The 17,546-nt window shown below is 40.3% G+C and overlaps 1 protein-coding gene across 1 annotated transcript in view; it reads left to right on the top strand.

Moving 5' to 3' along the window:
• LOC145528632 (uncharacterized) overlaps positions 1-17,546 on the top strand; it is a 283,959-nt gene that overhangs the window by 175,861 nt on the left and 90,552 nt on the right. The window contains exon 5 of the mRNA XM_081547285.1: positions 16,757-16,923. Within this exon, the coding sequence (XP_081403411.1) occupies positions 16,757-16,787 (31 nt within the window). The 3' untranslated portion in view covers positions 16,788-16,923. The remainder of the gene's footprint in view (positions 1-16,756; positions 16,924-17,546) is intronic.

Raw genomic sequence — 17,546 nt, 5'->3', positions numbered from 1 at the left:
GGCCCCATGCACACCCCTAGGTGATCACTAGCCAAGAAGAGGGTGGTTGATGTCCACCCATGGAGATACTTCCAAGGGGAAGCAAAACTGGAGCTCATGAAGGAAGTTGACTCGAGCCATAGGGAAGGCCCCCAGAAGTGAGCCACAGGTTATAGGATGAAGGAGAGGACACTGACTTACGTTAGATGACCCGGGTATTGGCCTTGTCTCTGTCTAAATCCTCTGCTTGGATATACTGATGATCTTTAAGACAATGTCCATTCTTTCATAAGCTGGAAATAATACTATTCTCACAAGGGCTTATCACTGTTATGAGGATTAAATGAGATATCGCATGTGACAATGCTCTGCAACCAGGCGCAAGAAGGAGTCCAGATATGACTTCGGTAGAATGACAGGAAGGCATTAGCTGTCAGCTTAGGCCATCTGTAAATAAGTGAAGCCTTCTTCAAGAGGAAAGTCACCATGTGATATCTTTATTGTTATTACCACTTTTAGAGAGTTGGCAGACAAACCATTGTAATTGGTGATACATACTAAATGGCAAATTGGAGGCCTTGGAGATTTGAAAAAACATACTTAGAAGGTATAACACATAAAACTGTCTACAGTGTATTGGACCGGGTGGAAGCCACTTTAAATATTCTGTGAAAGAAAAATCTTGACCATACTCTGGCAGGAAAATAACTTGTTGAAATCTCAGCAGAAGCAATTTTCAATTTATTAGAATTTTGAATACTACTACATGCTTGAGTTATCCCTAGAACAAAACCTCCATGCATGAATAAACAGATAAATGCAAGGGAGACAAACCAGATGTTTTTTTCTAACCTGTTCACTCACAGAAATCAGCTAACGGCCCTGAGAAGGTGACTGTTACCTCTTTGGCCCGATAAATCAACCCAGTCTCCTGGCAGTGACAAGCGAGGAGACATGCAACAGCCAGAGAGGGATGTAAGCATCTGATCTGACTTAGAGTTTGCAATAGGCTCTGTCCTTGTGCCCGGGCTGTATTGAGTTCTATGTCACACTATCATGGGCACCTGGAAATGGTTTGTGAATCATGCATATGTTGGGTCAGGAATCAGAACTTTTCATGTTAGGGAGACTTGGTCATAACTGAGGTTAAACAGGCTGTTGGGGTCTCCCTTCTTCTACGTACAGAACGAGGAGCATAATTGGGGTGTCATGATGAGCCCCACACCTTCTGTGTCCACTGCACTATAGACACACGAGGAAAAGGTGCAAATGCATGGCCCAGGCTGGCCTTCTAACCACCTCCATGCTCCAAGCTTTCTCCCTGACTTGTGTATTCGTGTGTAGTCTTCCAGCTAAATGTCACAGGTGTAAATAACTTGACCCCATCCTCTTTCTCATCTAGCTATTACGTGTGCATGCTCAGTCACTCAATCAAGTCCAACTCTTTGCAACCTCATGGACTATGGCCCGCCAGGCTCCTCTGTCCATGGGATTTTCCAGGCAAGAATACTAGAGAGGGCTGCCATTTCCTCCAGGGGATCTTCCTGACCCAGGGATGGAACCCGCATCTCCTGCATTGGCAGGTGGATTCTTTACCACTGAGCCACCTGGGAAGCCTCCCTGCCTACTATGTCTCTTCCACAATTATTGTTCCTCTTTTCCAAATGCACTTTCACAATAGCCTCCCCTGAAGATGCTGCAGTAATGAAGGCCAAGAGGTATTAATAATTGTTTCTGTCCAATTAGCTATTATTTATGCCAGATACAAGCTAGAAATGGGGTAAGAGGTAGGAAAAATGAAGCAACTATGATGGAAAAGGATGTAGGAATAAAAGTGAATCAACAGGAAGATACGGAAGGAACAAGAGGGAAGTTCTGTTTAGCTTAACAAATATTTTACAGAGTGTCCAGTACATGCAGATACAGGGCTAAGGTTTGGAAATTAAGCAGCAAATAAGAAATTGGGGAGTGTGATGATCTAGTGGAGGTGGGAGATATGTTAATGTTTTTACTTTAAAATGAAAAAGTAAAAGAGAGATACACATTTGGGATGATGTGGGGCACTGACATACAATCCAGGAGCCTAGAGAAGATGCTGTATAGGAGATAGTGCCTGAGCTAAGTCTTAGAGGATGAGTAAGATAGTAAAAATGGGGCAGATATTTCAAGCAAAGGGGCTAATGTAAAGAAAGACATGAAGTGAAGGAAACTGGTAATGCAGAAAGAGGGGTCATAAGGTAAGAGACTTTCCTATGGTCAAAATCAATCAATGATGAAAATCATGACACAATGTATATTTTATAACATTTAAATTATAATCCATTAGCTCATCTTTTCCTTGTAACAGGCCTGGTGGTGGTGGTTTAGTTCGCTAATTTGTGTCCAACTCTTGTGACCCCACAGACTGTAACCTGCCAGGCTCCTCTGTCCATGGGATTCTCCAGGCAAGAATACTGGAGTGGGTTGCCATTTCCTTACCAGATCCAGGCGGATCTTCCTGACCCAGGGATTGAATTGGGTCTCCTGCATTGCAGGCGGATTCTTTACCAACTGAGCCACCAGGGAAGCCCTGTAACAGGCCTAGGAGAGACAGATACTGCCATCCATGTTTGCAAAAGAGAAGACTGAGGTTCAGAGAAATCATTTCAGCAAGGAAGGGCCATGCCCAGCAGAGCCTCTGGGATCCATCTCCAGGGCCCTCTGCTGTCCATGACTTTTGCTTTTTTTTTTTTCTTTAATAAATTTATTTATTTTAGTTGGGGGCTAATTACTTTACAATATTGTAATAGTTTTTGCCATACATTGACATGAATCAGCCATGGGTCTACATGTGTTCCCTTTCCTGGACCCCCCACCCACCTCCCTCCCCATCCCATCCCTCTGGGCCATCCCATTGCCCCGGCCCTGAGCCCTTGTCTCATGCATCGAACATGGAATGGTGTTCTGTTTCACATATGATAATATGCACGTTTCAATGCTATTCTCCCAGAACGTCCCACCCTCACCTTCTCCCTCAGAGTCCATAAAATTGTTCTATGCATCTGTGTCTCTTATTCTGTCTCGCATATAGGGTTATCGTTACCATCTTTCAAATTCCATATATATGCATTAGTATACTGTATTGGTGTTTTTCTTTCTGGCTTACTTCACTCTGTATAATGGGCTCCAGTTTCATCCATCTCAGTAGAACCGATTCAAATGTATTTTTTTTAATGGCTGAGTAATATTCCATTGTGTATATGTACCACAGCTTCCTTATCCATTCGTCTGCTGATGGACATCTAGGTTGCTTCCATGTCCTGTCTATTGTAAACAGTGCTGGGAATAGAACTGCCATATGACCCAGCAATCCCACTGCTGGGCATACACACCGAAGAAACCAGAATTGAAAGAGATGCGTGTACCCCAATGACTTTTGCTTCTTAACAGAATGTGAAACCACTCGAGAGAAAAGGAAACTTGGGGTATCATATACTCCAGTAACTTCGAAATTTTGAGCATGACCAGTAAAAAAAATTTTCATTCCCATCTAGCACCCCTTCCAGAATATATGTAGACGAAAGCATCACAAAACAAGACTGAGTATATACTATGTTTTCTGATATTGTCTATTCTGTTGTTTCATTTAAATAAAAATTGCTGGTCAGAACTACTAAATTAATTTCACTACAACTAAACATTTGACGAAATGGTGATACTCTCAGCCGCTTCATTTAGAGGGAATGAAACTGAGCGCTGAGAAAGAGTGGGGCTTGCTGATGTCGCCTGTGAAGCATGAGCTTCCTGGCTGTTGGAGAGATCAACAAAAGGCACCAGATTACCAGGTTAGTGGTCTGCCCAGAACAGAGCCAGCATTGATTTTTTTTTTTTCTTTGCATACTAGGCCTTGTTCTAAGTGCTTGATCTGTCCTAATTCACTAACCCCTAGAATCCTGTAAAGAAAGTTCTTTCACTAGTCCCATCTCACTGGTGAAGAAACTACATAAAACACAAAAAAGATCCACCTATGTAAGTGGATGCTTACATAGGTCATGGGGGACTACCCATCCCCAGGCCAAGAAAAACTTTGTTCAAGGACCTTGGATTTTTTTGGCCACTCCATGCAGCTTATGGGGTCCTAGTTCTCCAACCAGGGGTCGAACCCGAGTCCTCAGCAGTGAAAGCACAGAGTCCTAACCACTGGACCACCAGGGAATTCCCAGGGACTTTGGAATATTGATGAATAGCTCTTTCACATGTGAATTTAAATAATTAGGATCACCCCAATTCCCTTTTTCTTCTTGTCAGAACCTTTATTTCTTCAAAGCTGTACTCTGTGACCTGGCTGGGTCATGAACTCTGTGTTAATGTGAGGAATCCAAAGATGTTCTCAGGATTTCTAAGTTCAAGAAATCAGAATAATGCTAGACTTGTTACTATTGCTCTGATCCATTTGGTTTGGGGGTTAATTTTTTCTTATTTCTGCAGAGGCAGAACAGTCTCTTAATAGGTAGAAAATTGCAATTTCTACACCAGTGGAAAGGGCCACTGGCTTCTATTAACTCATGAGACACAGACAATATTGGGGAATAGTCATCCAGCAAGTTGACAGATGATATACCAGGGAATTTAAATGCATGCGACATAATAGCGCATACACATTCATATTGAAACTCTGCCATTTCATTACTTCTAACAATTTTTCTTTCTTGATGGCAATTTTCCAATAAGTTAGCTGTTATGTTTCAATCCACGGTGGAAAATAAAAGCTTATATAAAGTTCAGTCGGTTAATATCAAATAAGCATTGTGCCCTAAGTGACGATGTCAATGGCGGGGCTCAGGAGGTAACTAAAAAGAACAGTAAAACTGGCTTTTACAATGGGAATCTACTTAGAGTAGAACTCAGAGGATTCAGGAATGCAATTCAATACATGGTTTAATGAAGTCTCCTTGAGAGAGAATCAATCTTGGGGGAGAAAAAAAAAAGCCTCGGGTCTCCTCCAAACTGAGAGAAATGTATGTGACAACAATAAGAGATTCCAGAAAACAGAAATGTTTCCAGCAGATGACATGAATTAAGGACAATCCTGCTTGCTCTTTCAACATTATTTTTTTCTCCCCTGGGAGTCACTTACATAACCTAGGCAATGATTAATCACTTTTATTTACTGGTACTTCTCCAGCATGAAAAACCTCCAGAAAACCTGAATTCTTAAGTGCTGACAGTTGAATAAGTAGTAAGCTTTTTTCCTCACCTCAATCTAAGAAATGACTTCATTATCCTTAAGATAAAATCCAGGGAATCCTTGCTGAAAACATCTTTCAAATGGATCCAAAGGGGCAGCTTCATCTGGTTTCTGAAAGTGGCTCACTGCTCATGAACCATGTGGTCTTGACTACATCACATCCCTTCTTGGAGCCCTATTTCCTCATCTGTAAAGTCAGAGGTGCAGACTATTCCAGCTGCAATTCCTTCCAGCTGTAATTGGAGGGCTCTTTACTTTTTCTTAATTCCTTGGACCTCTTTTTCCAAAAGTACTGTCTTGCTCAAGCCACTGGATATAAAGTTAGCCTTTTCTTCCAGGTTGGCGAGTATCTTGCCTGTCCAAGGGGAATTCTACTTCTCTGACGGCCAAAGATTCCAGCAGCTGTCAGCCCTTTTGCTTTCCCTTGAAGAAGGCTGGTTTTAACAAAATATTCTCAATGATTTATTCTGTCAAAGGCTTTGAGACAGACTCCTGAGTTTCCAAAGATATTCTCTGGGATCTTCAGTCTCCCTTGAACACAAGATGCAAAACCATCACCAAGAAAAAGAAAGGAAAAATGGTTGTCTGAGGAGGCCTTACAAATAGCTGAGAAAAGAAGGGAGTGAAAGGCAAAGGAGAAAAGGAAAGATATACCCACCTGAAAGCAGAGTGCCAAAGAATAGCAAGGAGAGATAAGAAAGACTTCCTAAGTGAACAATGCACAGAAGTAGAGGAAAACAATAAAACCTCTTTATTAGAGATAGATATAGAGATCTTTAATAGAGGTCTCTTCAAGAAAATTAGAGATATGACAGGAACAGTTCATGCAAAGATGGGCGCAATAAAGGATGGTATGGACCTAACAGAAGAAAAAGATATTCAGAAGAGCTGGCAAGAATACACAGAAGAACTCTACAAAAAAAAGATCTTCATGACCCAGATAACCACAATGGTGTGATCACTCACCTAGAACCAGACATTCTAGAGTCTGAAGTCAAGTGGGCCTTAGCAAGCATCACTACGAACAAAGCTGGAGGAGGTGATGGAATTCTGGTTGAGCTATTTCAAATCCTAAAAGATGTTGCTGTGAAAGTGCTGCACTCAATATGCCAGTAAATTTGGAAAACTCAGCAGTGGGCACAGGGCTGGAAAAAGTCAATTTTCATTCCAGTCCCAAGGAAAGGCAATGCCAAAGAATGCTTGAACTACCACACAATTGCACTCATCTCACACACTATTAAAGTAATGCTCAAAATTCTCCAAGCCAGGCTTCAACAGTATATGAACCAAGAACTTCAGATGTTCAAGCTGAATTTAGAAAAGGCAGAGGAACCAGAGATAATATTGTCAACATGATCATCATGTTGGATCATCAAAAAAGCAAGAGAATTCCAGAAAACTACTTCACTAACTAAAGGTTTTGACTGTGTGGATCTCAACAAACTGTGGAAAATTCTTAAAGAGATGGGAATACCAGACCACTTGACCTGCCTCCTGAGAAATCTATATGCAGGTCAAAAAGCAACAGTTAGAACTGGACATGGAACTATGGACCGGTTCCAAATTGGGAAAGAAGTACATCAAGGTATTGTCACCCTGCTCATTTAACTTATCATGCAAAATGCTGCTGGGCTGGATGAAGCACAGCTGGAATCAAGAGTGCTGGGAGAAATATAAACAACCTCAGATATGCAAATGACACCACCCTTATGATAGAAAGCGAAGAGGAACTGAAGAGCCTCTTGATAAATGTGAAAGAGGAGAGTGAAAAAGCTGGCTTAAAACTACAATATTGTAAAGTAATTAGCCCCCAACTAAAATAAATAAATTTATTAAAAAAAAAACCCTCAACATTCAAAAAACTAAGATCATGGCATCTGGTCTCATCACTTCATGTCAAATAGGTGGGGAAACAATGGAAACAGTGACAGACTTTATTTTCTTGGGCTCCAAAATCACTGCAGATGGTGACTGCAGCCATGAAGTTAAAAGACGCGTTCCTCGGAAGCAAAACTATGACAAACCTAGACAGTGTATTACAAAGCAGAGTCATTACTTTGCCAACAAAGGTCCATCTAGTCAAGGCTATGGTTTTTCCAGTGGTCATGTATGGATGTGAGTGTTGGACCATGATTAAGGCTGAGTGCCGAAGAATTGATGCTTTTGAACTGTGGTGCTGGAGAAGACTCTTGAGAGTCCCTTGGACTGCAAGGAGATGAAAGTAGTCAATCCTAACACCATTCCAGGTTCAATGCATGAGACAAATGCTCAGGGCTGGGGCAATGGGATGACCCAGAGGGATGGGATGGGGAGGGAGGTGGGAGGGGGGTTCAGGATGGGGAACACATGTAAACCCATGGCTGATTCATGTCAATGTATGGCAAAAACCACTACAATATTGTAAAGTAATTAGCCCCCAACTAAAATAAATAAATATATTTTTTTAAAAAAAGCAAAAAAAAAGAGAAAGTAGTCAATCCTAAAGGAAATAAATCCTGAATATTCATTGGAAGGACTGATGCTGAAGCTACAATACGTTGGCCACCTGATGTGAAGAGCCAACTCATTAGAAGAGACCCTGATGCTAAGAAAGATTGAGGGCAGGCAGTGAAGGGGACTACAAAAGATGAGACGGTTGGATGGCATCACCAACTCGATGTACATGAGTTTGTGCAAGCTCTGGGAGATGGTGAAGGACAGGGAAGCCTGGCATGTTGCACTCCATGGGGTCACAAAGAGTCGGACATGGCTAAGCGACTGAACAACAGCACAAGATGCAACTCTACTCCTGGCTGCTCCATCAGAGTTGCATGTCTCAGCCCAATTTATCTTTCAAACTTCCTGTTTCCTTCAGTGCCCTCCCTGGATTTCTCCTTTTTCTCAGACATCAAGTTTTTTTTTCTATCTTACTCCTCAGGGGTGTGCCCCAGCTATGCCCATTGACAGACAGCTCTGCACATAAAACCATGCCACCCAAATCACAGCCGCCGACTCCCACTGAGGGTAACATCGAATGTTTGTGGTCAGCACTTCTGTCAAAAGCAAATTTTTACAACATAAATAAACACATCTGTACATACATTAAAAAATGTATAGCTGGTCAAAACATAAAAGAAAAATGGAATAATGAAAGGAAACTGAGGTGGCAAGAAGAATGATATTTTCAGATATTATTTATGTTTCATTTTACAAATGATAGAATTCAGGATTTCAACTGTATTGAAAAGACAAAGAGAAAATAAATTCTCTTAATTTGGTAGGGATTAGTGTCTCTAATGGATACAAACATCCACACACAAATAAATAAAATGTGTGTATATATCATGTGTGTATATATATATGTACCTTATGTGTATGTATGCATATATCTTCTATATACTTGTGTATGTACACAATGGACACAGTGAATATATAAATATATGAATATATAGTATATATATATCTTGTGTGTATATATGTGTGTATATTCATCTTATGTGTATATATATATACCTGCAAATCTATGTGTGTACATGTACTATCTGTAAGTATGTATTTCACTCACACACACACATACACACACACTTTTGTTTTCCATATAGAATATAAGACAATTTCACCCTTGATTTCCTTCTGTGGAATTTTAAAAAATTCTCAAAGAGGGAAAATCCCAACTTACAGGCAAGGTATTATTATGGGAGGATGATTTACTACACTATTAAACCGTACTTTTCCTGTCTCAAATTTTCCCTCCCAGCTCATTTCACTGTCTTTTCTCAGTTCCCTGTAGAGAAGCAGAAAGAAAATATGCCTTTGACATCCAGCAAGGCTGGGAGGAGAGGTTCTTCAGATCTGAGAAAGACACAGAGTTCTGTGGTCTCTAACAGCAGGAAAGATGTCCTACTTTCAGGAAACTTCCCCTCTGGGGAAGTGGCAAAAAAAACAAAAAAATCATGAAACTATGGTCCATCTCCAGGTCCCAGCCTCGCCGGAAATTCTTGAAGGTGGAGCAGGGTGCGGGAACCAGAGTGGCTGCAGTCAGGAAGTGTGTGTGTGACCCAGGGCATCGGGTGATCCATCAAACACTGATGCCTTTGATTGCAGGGTTTCCCCAAAGCTTTGGACTAGTGGAACCTCTGCTCCCTGTGTCATCTGCCTCAGGGGACCAGGAGCCTAGGAATAATGGGTTTGAACTTTCCTGCAGTGAAGAGAAACAGGTACTTATCTGAAAAAAATAAAGTCAGTGCTTCTTTCTCATCTTTTCTGCTACTTTAAATACTCAGTATGGGCCACATAAAATACTGGTTTTGTCTTCAAATGTCTGGTTAAGAGACAATACATTGTTTATTTTTCAGAGAGGAGATGGAGTGGTAGGGTAGGGAGATAATTTTGGTTAGAGTTCTATATAAACAAAAGGATTTCTTGATGAAAACTTGAATAAACAGCATTTTGTTACCTGCATTATGTATTACAGTCTTGCAAACAAAGCAGCTGCTACCAAGCCAAATCAGAAAATCACTGTGATTCTCTGTCACCAGTGATTAGATTTTTCAGTATTAAGTAATTCACAGCAGGGCTATCTTGAAAGCATGTTCACCTTGTATATGTCAGCCAAAAAAAAAAAAAAATCCACAAAAAAACAGCCCTGCTCACGAGTGGGGGTATGGCTACAAAGTATGGCTACAAAGTTGATAGTGCACCTGTGCTGTGTCAAGAACTCTGGGTCCATCCAACTGTTTCCTGGCTTCCTTGGGACTTTGTTTTAGCCACACTGAGGGGTCACTTGGGGTCTTGAAATTCTGAATTCAGTTTGTTCATGGATTGTAGAAATTAATTCACTACATAGGCTCAGTACTCTCAGCATTATAACTCTTATCTCAAAGGCAATGGAGAAATTCAGCATGGGGCCTGGCCCAGGCTCTTTCTATTTATATCCAAGCTGATCAACTAGCAAAAGGCAGATTGTGTTGGGGAATGAGTGCTGTGGCCTCCATTCCTGGAAAATGTTCAGGACCAAAGTCCAGGTGATCAGCAGACATTTTCTCTCGTTAGTGGAAGCAAGCCATAGATGAATCAGTAGATGCCATGGTAGAATCCTGGATTCTAGTTCCCACTTTGCATTCCCCACTCACCCATCCTATTTGACATATATTCAGTAGCTGTGCTACCTTGATGAGGTCCACAGCCTCAGTTTTCTCCTCTATAAAATAGGATGGTTGGGATGGATGATCAAAAATATTACTTCCAGATCAACTCTAGTAGTTATCAGTTCAGTTGCTCAGTCGTGTCTGACTCTTTGCAACCCCATGAACTGCAGCACACCAGGCCTCTCTGTCCATCCCCAACTCCCGGAGTCTACCCAAACCCATGTTCATCGAGTCGGTGATGCCATCCAACCATCTCATCCTCTGTCGTCCCCTTCTCCTCCCACCCCCAATCCTACCCAGCATTAGGGTCTTTTCCAATGAGTCAACCCTTCGCATGAGGTGGCCAAAGTATTGGAGTTTCAGCTTCAACGTCAGACCTTCCAATGAACACCCAGGATTGATCTCTTTTAGGATGGATTGATTGGATCTCCTTGCAGTCCAAGGGACTCTCAAGAGTCTTCTCCAACACCACAGTTCAAAAGCATCAATTCTGCGGTGCTCAGCTTTCTTCACCGTCCAACTCTCACATCCATACATAACCACTGGAAAAACCATAGCCTTGACTAGACGGACTTTTGTTGGCAAAGTAATGTCTCTGCTTTTAAATATGCTATCTAGGTTGGCCATAACCTTCCTTCCAAGGAGGTTATAGTAGTTATAAGTAGTTAGTAAGTAGTTATAAGCTCATATTATTATTATTACCAAGATATGTTCACATTATATGTTCACATTATTAATCATTTTTAGACAAGAAGCAAAACATAGGGTTGAACTGGTATTTTGATAAAATAATGAATCTATTTGACTCTCATAATCGTATTTTCTTTCCTCTCATCCAGTTTTATAAATCTCCTTGTCCTTTTGCCCTTTGTCAATTTTTTTCCCACTTGGCTCTTTCTCCCCACACTCAAACATGTTCTGATCTTACGCGGAGGAGACCATTATGAAGTGCTCAAAGCATTTATTTTTTCAAAAAATGTAGTCATGTTGTATTTATTCTTTGACCAATGCGTGGTATTGCATATGATTGGAACCCTGAGTGTTTGGATCCTGTCTGATTTTGATGGAACTACATGGGGAGCCTCTGTTCTTCCATGCGAGTGATCAAACCTTGAACAAGCCTTGAACCTCTTGCAGTAGAATGGAAAGTTTCACCTCTCCCTAGCTGAGCTTTCCACACAGAGAACATTGCAGGCTACAGGAGTTGAAATGTAGAGAGAACAGCCCATGTCTCCCTCCCAGTCATTTCCACCCTTCATGACTTCTACCACAAAACTGAGCAAGATAGAGCTATGTGGAACGCAGCCAGGCTCAGGAGAAAGGGAGCTGGCTTTGCAACCAGATAGACCTAGTTCTGAATCTAACACTTTTAGGTAAGTTCATCAACTTTGTGAATATAAATTTCCTTTGATAATTAACACCTACTTTTATAATAACACTTATTTCAGGGTGCTGCAAGGATTACAAAATATATGAGGAATGTGCCTGGCACCATAGGGGCATGCAATGAATTGTAATAATTGATCAATACCCACTCAATTTCAGATTTTTCTCACCTCCAACCTGGATCATTTTTTAAATGTCCATTCTTAATTGATAAGTATAAGATATTTTAAGAATTTAAATATATGTATGTATATGCATAGTTGTCTCAGTGGCAGGTAAAGAATCTACCTGCCAACTCAGGAGACCTGGGTTCGATCCCTGGGTCAGGAAGATCCCCTGGAAAAGGCAATGGAAACCCACTCCAGTATTCTTGCCTGGGAAATTCCATGGACAGAGGAGCCTGGCAGTCTACAGTCCATGGGGTCAGAAAGAGTCAGACGCAACTGAGCAACTAACACTTTCACTTTTCACATGCATAGTTTAAAGAATAATGATGAAATGAACTGTAATTATAACTATAGAGCATTTCTGAAGGAAATTGAAAAAGACACAAATAAATGCAGATATTCCATGCTCATGGATTGGAAGAGATTAATACTGTTAAAATGTAAATACTATCAAAAGCAATCTGCAGATTCAATGTAATCCCTATCAAAATTCCAATGGCATTTTTCACAGAAATAAAACAACCCTAAAGTTTGTATGGAACCAAATACTCCAAATATCTTGAAAAAGAATAAAACTGGAGGTATTATACCCAAGGATTTAAAACTATACTAAAAAGCTATAATAACCAAAACAGTATGCCACTGGGCAAAAGAATGAAATTGGACCCCTATCACACCACACAAAAAAATTAACTCAAAATGGATCAAAGACTTGAACTTAAGAACTGAAACCATGAAACATCTAGAAATATAGGCAATAAGCTTCTTGACATTGGCCTTGGAGATGATTTTTTGGATTTGATACCAAAAGTGAAAAACCAATGGGTCCATATCAAACTACATAATTTCTGTACAGCAAAGGAAACCATTAGCAAAATAAGAGGCCACCTACCAAATGGAAGAAAATGTTTGCCACCTGTGAATCTGATAATGGGTTAATATCCAAAATATATAAAGAATTCACATAACTCAATAGCAAAAAAGAAATCCAATGTGATTTTAAAATGGACAGAAGACCTGAATAAACATTTTTCAAAAAAAGACACACAGATGGCCAACAGGTATATGAAAAGGTACTCTACATCACCAATCATCAAAGAAATGCAGATCAAAACAACACCTGTCAGAATAGCTACTATGAAAAGAAAAGAAAGACCAAGTCTTGATGAGGATGTGGCAAAAGGGAACCCTCATGCACTGTTGGCAGAAATGTAAATTGGTATTGCCAGTATGAGGTTTCTCAAAAAATTAGAAATAGAACTACAATATGATCCAATAATTTTACTTCTGAGTGTTTTCTTTTTCTTTGGATGCTAACTCAAAAAGATATCTGTATCACCATAGTCACTGCAGCATTATTTACAACAGCCAAGATGTGGAAACCACTAAAATATCTATTGATGGATGAATGGATTAAAAAAATGTGGTGTATATATGCATATATACATGTATATATACTTTATATGTGTACACACACAATGGCATATCATATGGTCATAGAAAGGATGAAAATCCTGCCACTTTTTACAACATAGATGAAACTTAAAACATTATGCTAAGTGAAATAAGTCAGACAGAGAAAGACAAATACTGTATGATCTCACTTTTATATGCATGTACTTATATATGTACACACATATACATATATATATAATATGTACACATATACTTATATATGTACACACACATATATATATAATATGTACACATATACTTATATATGTACACACACACACACACACATATATATATATATATATATATGAAACACAAGCCAGAATCAAGGTTGCAGGGAGAAATATCAACAACCTCAGATATGCAGATGACACCACCCTTATGGCAGAAAGTGAAGAGGAACTAAAGAGCCTCTCGATGAAAGTGAAAGAGAGTGAAAAAGCTGGCTTAAAACTCAACATTCAAAAAACTAAGATCATGGCATCCAGTCCCATCACTTCATGGCAAATAGATGGGGAAACAATGGAAACAGTGACAGACTTAATTTTCCTGGGCTCCAAAATCACTGCAGTTGGTGACTGCAGCCATGAAGTTAAAAGATGCTTGCTCCTTGGAAGAAAAGCTATGACAAACCTAGACAGCATATTAAAAAGCAGAGACGCTACTTTGCCGACAAAGGTCCATCTAAAACCCATGGTTTTTCCAGTAGTCATGTGTGGATGTGAGCGTTGGACCATAAAGAAGGCTGAGCACCGAAGAATTAATGCTTTTGAACCATGGTGTTGGAGAAGACTCTTGAGAGTCCCTTGGACAACAAGGAGATCAAACCAGTCAATCCTAAAGGAAATCAATTCTGAATATTGATTGGACAGACTGATGCTGAAGCTCCTATACTTTGGCCACCTGATAAGAAGAGCCAACTCATTAGAATAGACCCTGATGCTTGGAAATATTGAGGGCAGGAGGAGAAGGGGATGACAGAGGACAAGATAGTTGGATGGCATCACTGACTCAATTGACCTGAGTTTTAGCAAGCTTCGGGAGATGGTGAAGGATAGGGAAGCCTGGCTTTCTGCAGTCCAAGGGGTTGCAAAGAATCGGACATGACTGAGTAACTGAACAGCAACAGTATATATATATACAAATACTGTATGATTCCACTTATATGGAATCTTTTTTAAAAATGGACTCATACATACAGAGAATTGATTAGTGGTTGGCAGAGGTTGGCAGGTGAGCAAAATGGGAGAAGGTAGTTAAAAAGGCACAAACTTATAATCATAAAATAAGCCCTGGGGAGATAATATACAGAATGGTGACTGTAGTTAATAACACTGTGTTGTATATTTAAAAATTGCTAAGAGAGTAGATCTTAAAATTCTCATCACAAGAAAAAAATATAACCATGTATGGTGATTAATGACAACTAAACATTATGGTGATCATTATGCAATATGTAAAAATATTGAATCATTATGTTGTACACCTAAACTAATAGAATGTTATCTGTAAATGATATCACCATAAAAAATAATTAAATACACCTATTTACCTCCAACCAAGATTCTAAAATAGAGCACAACCAATGTATTCAAAGTTCAGTATTTGATACTTCTCAAATTCAAGATATATCCTCATTCCCATCATAAATTTTGTGTTGATTACCCTTTTTCCTAGTCATTGTTATCACTGTATATATCTATGTAATTTTATATACATATAAACCTAAGATATATAATAAAGTTGAATAAGATTTAGCAAAATAAGCTATATTTACATGAGTCCATATGAATCCATATTAATAATATTGATATGAATGTTCTTATTCTATACGTATTCTTTAATAACTTCCTTTTGTAGCCAATATTTTGCTTTTAATCCATATACCCATGGGTTCACATAAGTTATCTCACAAATTCCTTTCCAGCTGTGTCACAAGCCTTAGGTTTGTAATTTCAGTTAATGTAATTTTTATGTGAAATTCATAGCTCCTTTTTAATGTTCTTGGTTATTTTTTATAATCTGGTTTTTCTACACACTTTCAATACCTCATGCTTTTTTTAATATCTCATTTCTTTAATTACATAAAACATATCTATTTTTAATTTGTTTCTGAAAGTTTCAATATCAACCATCCCTGCAGGACTTATTCTGTTTTATTCTATTGCTTATTGGCAGTGCATTTCTGTTGATTCTTATTAAGGGTGGCTCATCTCCTCACTTGTTAGAGATTTCAATTGTGAGCCTCTGTTTCTTGGAGCTCAGTTTGAGGGAGTTCTTTTGCAGCCTGCCCAGTCTGAAAGCATCCTTCTTTGGAAAAGCTTTTAGTTTGCTTCTGTCAAGCATCTGAAGCCTGTCAACCTGGGACCACCGTTAGTTTGGGGCTTTGGTTTCTGACTACAGTTACTGTGACTTTTAGCTTCAAGCTCACGTGAAGACGGATTTGTATCAGGGATCAAGGGAAATTAGTTTTCTACTGCCTCTGAGGAGCTATTTTTTTTTTTTTTTTTACTTCACTATCATCCTTTGGTGGCCTCTGCCTTGTATACGAGTCTTTAATCCAGCTTTGCATATGTTCGGGTCCCAAGCATGATCACCTATCTCCAAGGCACCCACACTTTCAGACCCAGAATCTCAGCTCTGAGGGAGAAGTGATTTCCCCCAGGAAACAGGCTGGTGTTACTACTTAATTCTCCGGATTAATACTTCCTCTTCATCACTGGCTTCCTCCTCCTGTTCACCACCTGGCCCCTCCCCCCATGTACACATGGTACTTTCATGCACTTAAAGGCTTGGTTTAAAAATATCTTACCAAGAATCCTTAGGTGTTATGCACAAGAAGGGGTTTCTCTGAACACTGGGTTTGCCACTGCTAGACACGAGTGTCCATCTCGCTGTGGTCTCCCTTCTCACCTCGGCTCACTGCCCTCTAATCAGCTCCCAGCAACCTGCAGACCCCTTTCCCATGCCCTGGCCCTGCCTCCATGAGCCCCTCATACACTTTTCTTTGCTCTGGACCTCTGCTTCTTTCTTACCCCAAATTTTCAACCAGGCTAAAGAAAGAAAACAAAAGCTCTGGGGTCCAAAGGCCCAGATTTGAATCTTGTCTCTCCCTTTCCTGTGGGATTTAGGGTTGTGAGATAAGAGAAAATATATAAACACATGGCTCTCTGCCTCAAGTTGCTGGCACAGAACTCCTGGAATTTATAACTTCCTAAGAGCTAAGAGCACCTAGAGCATCTTTTGTTCTGTTGACTGACATTGAGGGACTGCTGGATAGACTGGGGGTGGGTCAACAGAAAGACCAAGCCATGAATTATCAATCCCATCCCCATCTTCAGAGAGGGAGGGGGGACTGGAAGTGGGCTTAATCGTACATCGTGCTTATGTGATATGTCTCCATTATATCCCAACAGCATGAGGCTCAAGGAACTTCCAGACTGGTGAACACATTCAGACCAGAAGAGTGACTTACCCCAACTCCACAGGAACAGAGGCTCCTGCCAGCCAGACCCTCCCAGACCTTGCTATATGCATCTCATCAGCTGGATCCTTCATCATGTCCTTCAATAAAATGGTTAAGGTGAGCAAATATTTCCTTCTGCCCTATGAGTCATTCTACCAAATTAATCAAAACTGAGGAGCCTGTCATGGGAACCTCCGATTTGTAGCTACATTAGACAGAAACTCGAAGCAACCTGGAGACCTGTGTGTGTGCTCAGTTGCTCCGTCCTGCTTGACTTTTTGCAAACCCGTGGACCATACCTTCAGGCTCCTCTGTCCATGGGATTTTCCAGGCAAGAATACTGGAGTGGGTTGCCATTTCCTTCTCCAGGGGATCTTCCCAACTCAGAGATCCAACTTGCATCTCCCGCATTTGCGGGAGGATTTTTTTTACCACTGAGCCACCTGGGAAGCCCAACCTGGAAGCCTACTACTTGCAATTGGCATCTGAAGGAAGGTGGGGAGGAATCTTGTGGGAAACCTGACACTGTCACCAGGCAGTGTGAAAATTGAGCTAAATTGTAGGACACCCAGCTGGTACTGCAGAAAAATGCTTGCTGTGATAAAAGACATATACACTTGGTGACCAGAAGTGTCAGGGTCCAGTCTTTTCTATGAAGGTAAAGGAGAGACACAGGAAAAGATATAGTAGGTAAGAACTGGGTTTTCTCTACACAAGAGGTAGGCGTGAGTGGTAAAGAA

The sequence above is a fragment of the Giraffa tippelskirchi genome, chromosome 12 (genome assembly GCF_054371585.1).
Source record: "Giraffa tippelskirchi isolate mGirTip1 chromosome 12, T2T-mGirTip1v1.2.pri, whole genome shotgun sequence".
In the NCBI taxonomy this organism is placed as follows: domain Eukaryota; kingdom Metazoa; phylum Chordata; class Mammalia; order Artiodactyla; family Giraffidae; genus Giraffa; species Giraffa tippelskirchi.
The sequence above is the reverse complement of the archived record's forward strand: the minus strand, read 5'-3'. Positions and strand labels throughout refer to the sequence as shown.